Source organism: Oncorhynchus mykiss, chromosome 30 (assembly GCF_057628025.1).
Source record: "Oncorhynchus mykiss isolate SJ-2025 chromosome 30, ASM5762802v1, whole genome shotgun sequence".
Taxonomy (NCBI): Eukaryota; Metazoa; Chordata; class Actinopteri; order Salmoniformes; family Salmonidae; genus Oncorhynchus; species Oncorhynchus mykiss.
Window position 1 is genome coordinate 41,399,953 of NC_143051.1, and position 12,548 is coordinate 41,412,500.

At 44.5% G+C, this 12,548-nt stretch overlaps 1 protein-coding gene and 1 long non-coding RNA gene across 2 annotated transcripts in view; both read right to left on the reverse strand.

Moving 5' to 3' along the window:
- The window catches only part of LOC110487689 (plectin-like), an 80,710-nt gene extending 78,926 nt beyond the window's left edge, over positions 1-1,784 (reverse strand). Inside the window, 1 exon segment of the mRNA XM_090228331.1 lies at positions 1,376-1,784. Within this exon segment, the coding sequence (XP_090084457.1) occupies positions 1,376-1,529 (154 nt within the window). The 5' untranslated portion in view covers positions 1,530-1,784.
- LOC149970311 (uncharacterized) overlaps positions 1-12,548 on the reverse strand; it is a 431,327-nt gene that overhangs the window by 353,885 nt on the left and 64,894 nt on the right. The window lies entirely within an intron of this gene.

A 12,548-nucleotide genomic window follows, 5' to 3' on the forward strand; every position in this document is an offset into this window, starting at 1 on the left:
CTGTTTTTTCCAGAGGTCCAAATTATAATCTCATGTCATATATTATGCATGTGTTATTGCATCCAAAACTATCGCACAATCTTGTGACTCAAAAATGACACGTGACATTGATCAGCCCACATACATATACCATAGTCGTATACTGTATACATAAATCAGATGGGATGCATATCGTGTATAAACTGCTCACTTCCAAAATGCAATAACTACCTTCTTAAAAAATACTGCAAGGAACAGATCTCAAATACGGTACATTGGTATGGAAAATGTATAATATTATTTCAACACTGAAGATGGGGCCAAATTGTAAGTATCCCAGGCATAAATCTGTGGTTGTCTCCCTCTTCTGTTGAAAACAAGGCACTACAGAAACATGCCACTGTTGATCAAAAATGTTAATTGACGCCCTGAAGAATTTCTATACAAAATCATCAAGTTAATCAGGGTCAACTGAACTTGAACTAAACTCCCCCTCCTCACTTTATTTCAATAGTTTTTATTGAGTCGTCAAAAGACAGTTTATCCTTACACCATAAAGGAACCTTTGATGTCTCGCTTATCACCGAAACCTTTTCCTCTGCACATCTACTCTACCTCCTAATCAGCATTTTGACTACTAACATCCAAGGTCAACATTTAATGGAGTTCTGAAATGTTAGTTGACAGTCATGTAAAACTGTGTAAAAAATGAAATGCGAAAGCCGTTTGTATCCAAGACAACAGACCAAAACACACAGGAGCCAGGAGCCCATTAACTAGTATTTATAGATGTGTGGTTTTGGCCAGAAACCTCTCTGAAGCACCAAAAAGTATGTTAGAGCCTGAGTCAGAGGGAAAGGGGGGTTGGGGGTGTGCTCACTTTTCTGGGAAGTAAAACAGTTTTGTCAGCTAGGGCTGCCCTTTAATTCCACAAGATCCACTACATCCATCACACTGTGCTTGGCTACAATTACAGTACTGTTATGCATTGGTCTAATTGGAAGGACATCATATAAATCAACCTACTACTTCAGACACACTAGTGGTGGAAGTCACATACAATAAACCACACACAATATAGGTCTTGATAAGAGATTTACTGGGGTTTTTTGTTCTCAAAATAATATAGCACACATTTTTTTAACCATAGTAGGCTAAAACCACAATGATAACAATACAGTCTCTATAACTTCTATTTTAATACCACTGCAGAGATTACTTACACGTCTCATTTGACAGTTTTGCTACCCTGGGCGAACAGTCCTTTACAGTCTTGTTTACAAGTGCTGGCATGGAATGGGTTAATGTTATCTGCCCACACCAACGCCTGCCTCCCTGCCAGAACTCCTCCTCTCCAGTGTTATATGGACGGAGTGTTGGACACTGTCGTGCTTACCTGCGCAACACATTCTGTTGTACAGATGGGACCCCACCTTTCCGCAGCTCATTTCATGGATGTAATTTGCACGTCCATAAAAAATGCCCTGTTTGGAGCCGACATACCGGGAAGACATAGCAGCGGCGGTGGGAATATCTTTAGCATCCCCCATACCCAAACAGAGTCCCCACGGCACAAAGTTGTGCCTTCTTGAACTCTTCTTTGTCGAGAGGGCATGGCACTCGAAAACAAAAGTTCCCTTTCTTCTCTATCTCTAATAGATTATCAAAAAACAAGTGGCTGTCGTATCAAGTTTCATGGAGTCAAATCTTCACCTTCTCAAGCCAGCCCACACTATTTTGTGTAGGGAAATTACCCAGCGAACGCAGTCTTCCGTAGTTGTATTCTACTGTACATTCCCCGCCGCAGCGGGACATTGCGTTCTTATTGGAATGCAATTCTAAAGGACATCCCCAATATAGCAGTCTGTCTGGACTGTTTCAGTCCACAGGCGATGTTTCTTTTTTTTGCTAGTATGCAGGCCTAATGTGTTTCTTCCAACCATTAGGCTACATAATGCACCTTGGAATGGTGTCAACAGCACTAGTCACCAAATGCACATAACAAAGGTGTTACACTTCTTGCATTTTAAACTGCCTTTTGGCACTATTTATTTTGATACATTTATTCTATAATTTAGCAGATGCTCTTATCCAGTATCCTTTTTATACTGGTCCCCTGTGGCAATCAAACCCACTCAACCGTGGCTTTGCAAGGGCCATGCTCTACCAGCTGAGCCACACAGTACCCTTTTCACATATATAATCTAATTACATATTATTAGACAGGTTTACACTTCTGAGATTAAGAATTACACTGAAGTTTCTATTCAATCTGAGGTGTGAGGAGTTGTTGGGAGTTCTGATGATATCCTCTACCCATGCATTATAGGCTATTACATCTGTTAGTCATAAATTGTTTCAGCAGAACCAACTGGTTTTCATTGCCATGGCACAGAATCCTCAAGTGCTCCACAGTTATCACACACAATTGTTTTCTCTTTCACAATCTTCAAATGATGAGAAATGAACGGAAAGGGTGATAGCAAAATGTACATTTCAGTTCGAGAAAAATAAACATGTATTGAGCCATAAATAATGTGTTCGACTGCATTCAATTATTAAAATAATAACACTAAATCATTTACGCATAGAGAGATGGAAGTAAAGGATATTGGGAGATTCATAGGAGTCTGCCCTTTCAGGTCACCTCCCTTGCACTTATCTGATTGTCTGATAGGATCAAGAGATTGAATACAATTGTATAGCACACTCATTTTAATAGAAAGCTACAAACTATGTTTAGGGCTATGATAGAAAGAGTTTCAAATGTCAAAAAAGTCCTAATCCCTAGCCACATAATGTAGACATTTATTGTCAATGCTGACTACAAATGTATTTTGTCGTCTATGAGACGGAAACCGGTTTGTCAGCATGAACCGATTGCTTTATTACCCCCTATTGCTATTAGGAGAAGCCATTGCCAACATCAACTTAAAACCCACACCAAAGCTCTTAATTTGGCCAAAGATTTATAAAAAACAACTGTTTTTCATTTCTGGCCTGGGCAACGTTGAGTAAAAGCTATACAAATAACACACCCATTCACTCAGCAGAGACGTTAAAACCTTGCGCTGTGCTAATGGATCTTTGATTATTGAAGTGCACACCAAATGGCGAATAGGGCCGAATAGGGCCAATAGGGCTATGGCCAAAAGTAGTGCACTATGAAACGAATAGGGTGCCATTTGGGACTGTGCCAGTGAATAGCACACATGCCTTCAAATCCACTGAGCCATTCTGGGACCCTGAGGAAAAGTCAAGGGGAACTTCCAGTATGTTATGGTTGTATCTAGCAGCCAGTTCTTTATTTAAACTTGTCGGGGGGAAACCTCCCCTATAACTGAACTAGGTCGAAGGTCTACATGTCAATCAAAGTACTGCCTAACACAAGTGCTCTCTGCCAGGCCATGTTTGTCCCTCCCCTCCTCATCCAACATTTGACCTATATGAGTATTTTCTTTGAATGTGTAATATATGTTAATCAAACATAAAAGCCATCCAATACTCTGCTAAAAGAAGTCCAATACGATATGGCAAGAGTGAAAACAGTGCACTGACATAGGGTAGCATTAGCCATGAAACCACAAACGTGATAGACTTCTGCACTTCCTTATGCATTGTCTGTAGTGCAACAGCTGCAATGCTGAAAGGAGACCAGGTCAAATGTAAAGCAGCTGAATATTAACACGCAGAGTTAGAGATAACCCACTGCCTAGTTTTACAAAGCAATGTTAGCCATTTCACAGTCAAACCAACATTATTGGTTAGTATGTCTAGTGGTGGATTCAATAAAATGCAGTAGCATATACAGTGCCTTGCGAAAGTATTCGGCCCCCTTGAACTTTGCGACCTTTTGCCACATTTCAGGCTTCAAACATAAAGATATAAAACTGTATTTTTTTGTGAAGAATCAACAACAAGTGGGACACAATCATGAAGTGGAACGACATTTATTGGATATTTCAAACTTTTTTAACAAATCAAAAACTGAAAAATTGGGCATGCAAAATTATTCAGCCCCCTTAAGTTAATACTTTGTAGCGCCACCTTTTGCTGCGATTACAGCTGTAAGTCGCTTGGGGTATGTCTCTATCAGTTTTGCACATCGAGAGACTGACAGGCTAGAAAGTAAAATACTCTCTCTCTCTCTCTCTCTCTCTCTCTCTCTCTCTCTCTCTCTCTCTCTCTCTCTCTCTCTCTCTCTCTCTCTCTCTCTCTCTCTCTCTCTCTCTCTCTCTCTCTCTCTCTCTCTCTCTCTCTCTCTCTCTCTCTCTCTCTCTCTCTCTCTCTCTCTCTCTCTCTCTCTCTCTCTCTCTCTCTCTCTCTCTCTCTCTCTCTCTCTCTCTCTCTCTCTCTCTCTCTCTCTCTCTCTCAAATTCAAATTCAAGCTGCTTTATTGGCATGAAAAACATTGTGTCAATATTGCCAAAGCAACAATGTATACAATATACATTGTAACAAAATTATAAATGATAGCAAATAATAATATAAAATGGTAGTAAATAATAATACAAAATTAAATACAAAAATAATAACAATAAAATGGTAACAGTCTACAGTAAACATTAATAATTATAGTAATAACAATAATAGTAATAATAAGTAAGTTACTGTTTACTATGCAGATGTTATTATTCAGTGTCCCTCAGGGCAAAAAATTTGGAATATATGTAGTCATTTCTGTGAATAATGAATCTCTTTGTGAGGAATATTTATCACAGTAAAGGAGAAAGTGCATCTCTGTCTCTACCTCCCCTGTCATGCAGTGACCACATACACGCTCCTCTTTGGGTAGCCATGTCTTTTTATGTCTGCCGGTTTCTATTGCCAATCGGTGGTCACTTAGCCTGTACTTGGTAAGGATCTGTCTCTGCTTCGTATCTCTGACAGAGTAGAGATAATCAGCCAATTCATATTCTCTGTTTAGGGTCAGATAGCAATTTAGTCGGCTTTGGGATTTTGTTTCGTTTTTCCAGTATTGTAAATATGATTCCTTTGATTGGTTCATGATTTTGCTTATTGGAATTCTTTCTTTTGAAGCAGTGCTGGCGTCAGCTTGGTTGGTGAGGTCCAACACCATCTGACTGAGAGGGCTCGTTTCTGGGCTCAGCTCTTGGGCTTGAAGTGCTTTAAATTGCAGACTCGAATTTGGACTTGAATTTAGATGTAGCCAAAATTTTAATGATCTTTTCTGTATTTTCATTATTACTGGAAAACGGCCCAATTCTGCCCTACATGCATTAGTTGGTGTATTTCTCTGGACTTGTAGAATTTTCCGACAGAATTCTGCATGTAGGGCTTCAATTGGATGTTTGTCCCACATTTTAAAATCCAGTTTATTGAGTGGCCCCCAAACCTCACTTCCATAAAGTGCTATTGGTAGGATTACACTGTCAAATATTTTAGTCCAAATTCTAATTGGGATGTTGATTTTGAATAATTTCATTTTTATTGCATACATTGCTCTGCGGGCTTTTTCTTTGAGTGCCTTCACTGCCATATTAAAGTTTCCCGATGCAGATATGGTCAGACCAAGGTAGGTGTAATGTTTTGTGTGTTCAATTAAGGTGGGTTTTTTTTGGAAAATCATGATTTTAGTTTTTTGGAAATTTACTGCCAGGGCCCAATTATGGCAATATTGCTCCAGAATATTAATGTTTTGTTGAAGACCTTCTTTGGTTGGTGATAGAAGTACCAAGTCATCAGCATATAGCAGGTATTTCACCTCTGTGTCAAATAGTGTGAGTCCTGGGGCTGGAGATTGGTCCAACATGTCTGCTAATTCATTGATATAAATGTTGAAAAGATTTGGACTCAAATTGCAGCCTTGTCTCACACCTCGACATTGTGAAAAAAATTCTGTTCTTTGGTTTTTGATTTTTATTGCACACTTATTTTCTGTGTACATACATTTTATTAAGTCATACACCTTACCACCAAGCCCACTTTGTAGAATAGCCTTTCGTGCCAAATCGAATCAAATGCTTTTTTAAAGTCAATAAAGCAAGCAAAGATTTTGCCCTCTTTTTTTTGGTGGACGTGTTTATTAATTAGTGTGTGTAAGGTGTATATATGGTCAGTAGTGCGATGGTTAGGGAGAAAGCCAATTTGACATTTACTTATTACATTTTTTTCTTGAAGAAAGGTTTGAATTCTTGAATTCAAAATGCTACAGAAAATCTTTCCCAAGTTACTGTTGACGCAAATTCCCCTGTAATTATTGGGGTCTGATTTGTCTCCACTTTTGTGGATAGGGGAGATGAGCCCCTGGTTCCAGACATCAGGGAAGCAGCCAGAAGTTAAAACCATGTTGAACAATTTAAGCACAGCATTTTGCAACTCAGGTGTGCTGTTTTTCAGCATTTCATTTCTGATGTTGTCTACACCACAAGCCTTTTTTGATTTAATAGATTTTAGCTTTTCATTTAGTTCTTGTTGGGTTATTGGGTAATCTAATGGATTTTGGTTGTTTTTAATGACTGATTCCAGGATGTTCAATTTTTCTTTAATTTCTAATTGGTTCTGTTGTAAGTCTTTTTGTGGGATGTTTTTGTATAGATTATCAAAGTAAGTTTTCCAAATTCCTACATCTTGTATGGCTAATTCTTGTGGCTTTGTTGTGCTTAAATTGTTCCACATGTCCCAGAACTGATTTTGGTCAATTGCGTTTTCAAGTTCATCAAGTGTCTTGTTGGTATAATTAAATTTCTTGCATTTCAGTGTTTGTTTATACTGTTTCAGAGTTTCAAAGTATTCATATCGTAGCTCTGGGTTGTTTTGCTGCTTATGTTTTTTGTTTGACATTTGTCTTAGGTGTTTTGTAATTGTTTTACATTCATTATCAAACCATTTGTCAGAAACATTTTGATTTTTGCTTCTGATGTTGCATTGCTTTGGTTTTCTCAAATTTGCTTTCGATGCTGCTTTTTGGAATATGCAGTTGATGTTTTGGGTAGCTGAATTGACACCATCTTTATTGTTTTGGTACTGTGAGTTATTGAAAAACTGTATAGGGTTCATCATTTCATTTGAGTTCAATGTTTCAATGAATGCCTCTGCACTGTTTGGAGCCCAACATAAACGATTGGTTTATGTTGTAAAGTTTATTGGGCTGTTTTTTTGAATGAATATTGCCGGTTAATTTCTTCAGAAACACGTTGATCTGACTGTGATCTGACAATGGTGTCTGTGGTCTGACAGTGAATGCACTAATGGAGGAGGGGTCAATGTCAGTGATGGCATAATCGACTACACTTGTCCCAAGAGCTGAGCAGTAAGTAAACTGACCTAAAGAGTCCCCTCTGATTCTACCATTAAGCATGTACAGGCCTAAGGCTCGACAGAGATGTACTAACTCTTTTCCATTTTTGTTCAGTATTTGGTCAGGACTGTTTCTATTATTTATAATAGGGCTACTGTACAAGGAGGGGTGTCCAATATGTGTTTCCAATATGTGTAATATCCAATATGTGTTGGTTACCTCCCGCATCAGTGTAGTCAGGCTCAGAACCATTTCGTGCATTGAAATCTCCACAAAGAAGCACTTTACCCTGCGTGTTACGGTGAGTGAATGAGGACCTAAAAGCGAACTAACTTAAACAAGCTTCTTTAATAACCAAACATAGGTAGGCTCAGATAGACCGGCAGATTCCGACAGGACAGGACAAGGTTACAGCAAACATGACGATAGTCTGGCTCAGGCATGAAACACAACAAACAAGAATCCGACAAGGACAGGAGCAGAAACAGAGAGAGATATAGGGACCTAATCAGAGGGAAAAAGGGAACAGGTGGGAAAAGGGGTGACGAGGTGGTTAGGAGGAGACAAGGCACAGCTGGGGGAAAGAGGGGGAGAAAAGGTAACCTAACAACGACCAGCAGAGGGAGACAGGGTGAAGGGAAAGGACAGAGACAAGACACAACATGACAGTACATGACAGTACCCCCCCACTCACCGAGCGCCTCCTGGCGCACTCGAGGAGGAAACCTGGCGGCAACGGAGGAAATCCTCGATCAGCGCACGGTCCAGCACGTCCCGAGAGGGAACCCAACTCCTCTCCTCAGGACCGTACCCCTCCCAATCTACGAGGTACTGGTGACCACGGCCCCGAGGACGCATGTCCAAAATTCTACGGACCCTGTAGATGGGTGCGCCCTCGACAAGGATGGGGGGGGGGGGGGGGAAGACGAGCGGGGGCGCGAAGGACGGGCTTGATGCAGGAGACATGGAAGACCGGGTGGACGCGACGAAGGTATCGCGGAAGAAGAAGTCGAACTGCGACAGGATTAATGACCCGAGAAATACGGAACGGACCAATGAACCGCGGGGTCAACTTGCGAGAAGCCGTCTTAAGGGGAAGGTTCTGAGTGGAGAGCCAAACTCTCTGACCGCGACAATATCTAGGACTCTTAGTTCTACGCTTATTAGCAGCCCTCACAGTCTGCGTCCTATAACGGCAAAGTGCAGACCTGACCCTCTTCCAGGTGCGCTCGCAACGTTGGACAAAAGCCTGAGCGGAGGGGACGCTGGACTCGGCGAACTGAGATGAGAACAGCGGAGGCTGGTACCCGAGGCTACTCTGAAAAGGAGATAGCCCGGTCGCAGACGAAGGAAGCGAGTTGTGGGCGTATTCTGCCCAGGGGAGCTGTTCTGACCAAGACGCAGGGTTGCGAAAAGAAAGACTGCGTAAGATGCGACCAATAGTCTGATTGGCCCGTTCTGCTTGACCGTTAGACTGGGGGTGAAAGCCGGAAGAGAGACTGACGGAAGCCCCAATCAAACGGCAAAACTCCCTCCAAAATTGAGACGTGAATTGCGGACCTCTGTCCGAAACGACGTCTGACGGAAGGCCATGAATTCTGAAAACATTCTCGATGATGATTTGTGCCGTCTCTTTAGCAGAAGGAAGCTTAGCAAGGGGAATGAAATGAGCCGCCTTAGAGAACCTATCGACAACCGTAAGAATAACAGTCTTCCCCGCTGACGAAGGCAGTTGTGAGACCACGGTCGAGAGGGAATAGGAAGCGGCCTGAGACGGCCGGCAGGAGGAGAGTTACCGGACTTAGTCTGCGCGCAGACCGAACAAGCAGCCACGAAACGACGCGTGTCATGCTCCCGGGTGGGCCACCAAAAACGCTGGCGAATGGAAGCAAGCGTACCCCGAACGCCGGGGTGGCCGGCTAACTTGGCAGAGTGAGCCCACTGAAGAACGGCCAGACGAGTAGGAACGGGAACGAAAAGAAGGTTCCTAGGACAAGCGCGCGGCGACGGAGTGTGAGTGAGCGCTTGCTTTACCTGCCTCTCAATTCCCCAGACAGTCAACCCGACAACACGCCCCTCAGGGAGAATCCCCTCGGGGTCAGTGGAGGCTACTGAAGAACTGAAGAGACGAGACAAAGCATCAGGCTTGGTGTTCTTAGAGCCCGGACGATAAGAAATCACGAACTCGAAACGAGCGAAAAACAGCGCCCAACGCGCCTGACGCGCATTAAGTCGTTTGGCAGAACGGATGTACTCAAGGTTCCTATGGTCAGTCCAAACGACAAAAGGAACGGTCGCCCCCTCCAACCACTGTCGCCATTCGCCTAGGGCTAACCGGATGGCGAGCAGTTCGCGGTTACCCACATCATAGTTACGTTCCGACGGCGACAGGCGTTGAGAAAAATACGCGCATGGGCCTTGTCGTCAGAGAGGGAGCGCTGAGAAATAATGGCTCCCACGCCCACCTCTGACGCGTCAACCTCGACAACGAACTGTCTAGAGACGTCAGGTGTAACAAGGATAGGAGCGGATGTAAAACGATTCTTGAGGAGATCAAAAGCTCCCTGGGCGGAAACGGACCACTTAAAGCACGTCTTGACAGAAGTAAGGGCTGTGAGAGGAGCTGCCACCTGACCGAAATTACGGATGAAACGACGATAGAAGTTCGCGAAGCCGAGAAAGCGCTGCAGCTCGACGCGTGACTTAGGGACGGGCCAATCAATGACAGCTTGGACCTTAGCGGGATCCATCTTAATGCCTTCAGCGGAAATAACAGAACCGAGAAATGTGACGGAGGAGGCATGAAAAGTGCACTTCTCAGCCTTCACAAAAAGACAATTCTCTAAAAGGCGCTGGAGGACACGTCGAACGTGCTGAACATGAATCTGGAGTGACGGTGAAAAAATCAGGATATCGTCAAGGTAAACGAAAACAAAGATGTTCAGCATGTCTCTCAGGACATCATTGACTAATGCCTGAAAGACAGCTGGAGCGTTAGCGAGGCCGAAAGGAAGAACCCGGTATTCAAAGTGCCCTAACGGAGTGTTAAACGCCGTCTTCCACTCGTCCCCCTCCCTGATGCGCACGAGATGGTAAGCGTTACGAAGGTCCAACTTAGTGAAAAACCTGGCTCCCTGCAGGATCTCGAAGGCTGAAGACATAAGAGGAAGCGGATAACGATTCTTCACTGTTATGTCATTCAGCCCTCGATAATCTATGCAGGGGCGCAGAGACCCGTCCTTCTTCTTGACAAAAAAAACCCCCGCTCCGGCGGTAGAGGAGGAGGGGACTATGGTACCCGCGTCAAGAGCTACAGACAAATAATCTTCGAGAGCCTTACGTTCGGGAGCCGACAGAGAGTATAGTCTACCCCGGGGGGGGGTGGTTCCCGGAAGGAGATCAATACTACAATCATACGACCGGTGTGGAGGAAGAGAGGTGGCCCTGGACCGACTGAACACCGTGCGCAGATCGTGATATTCCTCCGGCACCCCTGTCAAATCACCAGGCTCCTCCTGTGAAGAAGAGACAGAGGAAACAGGAGGGATAGCAGACATTAAACATTTCACATGACAAGAGACGTTCCAGGAGAGGATAGAATTACTAGACCAATTAATGGAAGGATTATGACAAACTAGCCAGGGATGGCCCAAAACAACAGGTGTAAAAGGTGAACGAAAAATTAAAAAAGAAATGGTTTCACTATGATTACCAGAAACAGTGAGGGTTAAAGGTAGCGTCTCACGCTGAATCCTGGGGAGAGGACTACCATCCAGGGCGAACAAGGCCGTGGGCTCCTTTAACTGTCTGAGAGGAATGTCATGTTCCCGAGCCCAGGTCTCGTCCATAAAACAGCCCTCCGCCCCAGAGTCTATTAAGGCACTGCAGGAAGCTGACGAACCGGTCCAGCGTAGATGGACCGACAAGGTAGTGCAGGATCTTGAAGGAGAGACAGGAGTAGTAGCGCTCACCAGTAGCCCTCTGCTTACTGATGAGCTCTGGCCTTTTACTGGACATGAAATGACAAAATGACCAGCGGAACCGCAATAGAGACAGAGGCGGTTGGTGATTCTCCGTTCCCTCTCCTTAGTCGAGATACGGATACCTCCCAGCTGCATGGGCTCAGCACCCGAGCCGGCAGAGGAAGATGGTAGTGATGCGGAGAGGGGGGCAACGGAGAACGCGAGCTCCTTTCCACGAGCTCGGTGACGAAGATCAACCCGTCGCTCAATGCGAATAGCGAGTTCAATCAAGGAATCCACGCTGGAAGGAACCTCCCGGGAGAGAATCTCATCCTTTACCTCTGCGCGGAGACCCTCCAGAAGACGAGCGAGCAAGGCCGGCTCGTTCCAGCCACTGGAGGCAGCAAGAGTGCGAAACTCAATAGAGTAGTCTGTTATGGATCGATTACCTTGACATAGGGAAGACAGGGCCCTGGAAGCCTCCTCCCCAAAAACAGATCGATCAAAAACCCGTATCATCTCCTCCTTAAAGTCCTGATACTGGTTAGTACACTCAGCCCTTGCCTCCCAGATTGCCGTGCCCCACTCACGAGCCCGTCCAATAAGGAGAGATATGACGTAGGCGACACGAGCAGTGCTCCTGGAGTAAGTGTTGGGCTGGAGAGAAAACACAATATCACACTGGGTGAGGAACGAGCGGCATTCAGTGGGCTCCCCAGAGTAACACGGCGGGTTATTGATTCTGGGCTCCGGAGATTCGAGAGCCCTGGAAGTGGCCGGTGGATCGAGGCGGAGATGGTGAACCTGTTCTGTGAGGTTGGAGACTTGGGTGGCCAGGGTCTCAACGGCATGTCGAGCAGCAGACAATTCCTGCTCGTGTCTGCCTAGCATCGCTCCCTGGATCTCGACGGCTGAGTGGAGAGGATCCGAAGTCGCTGGGTCCATTCTTGGTCGGATTCTTCTGTTACGGTGAGTGAATGAGGACCCAAAAGCGAACTAACTTAAACAAGCTTCTTTAATAACCAAACATAGGTAGGCTCAGATAGACCGGCAGATTCCGACAGGACAGGACAAGGTTACAGCAAACATGACGATAGTCTGGCTCAGGCATGAAACACAACAAACAAGAATCCGACAAGGACAGGAGCAGAAACAGAGAGAGATATAGGGACCTAATCAGAGGGAAAAAGGGAACAGGTGGGAAAAGGGGTGACGAGGTGGTTAGGAGGAGACAAGGCACAGCTGGGGGAAAGAGGGGGAGAAAAGGTAACCTAACAACGACCAGCAGAGGGAGACAGGGTGAAGGGAAAGGACAGAGACAAGACACAACATGACAGTACATGACA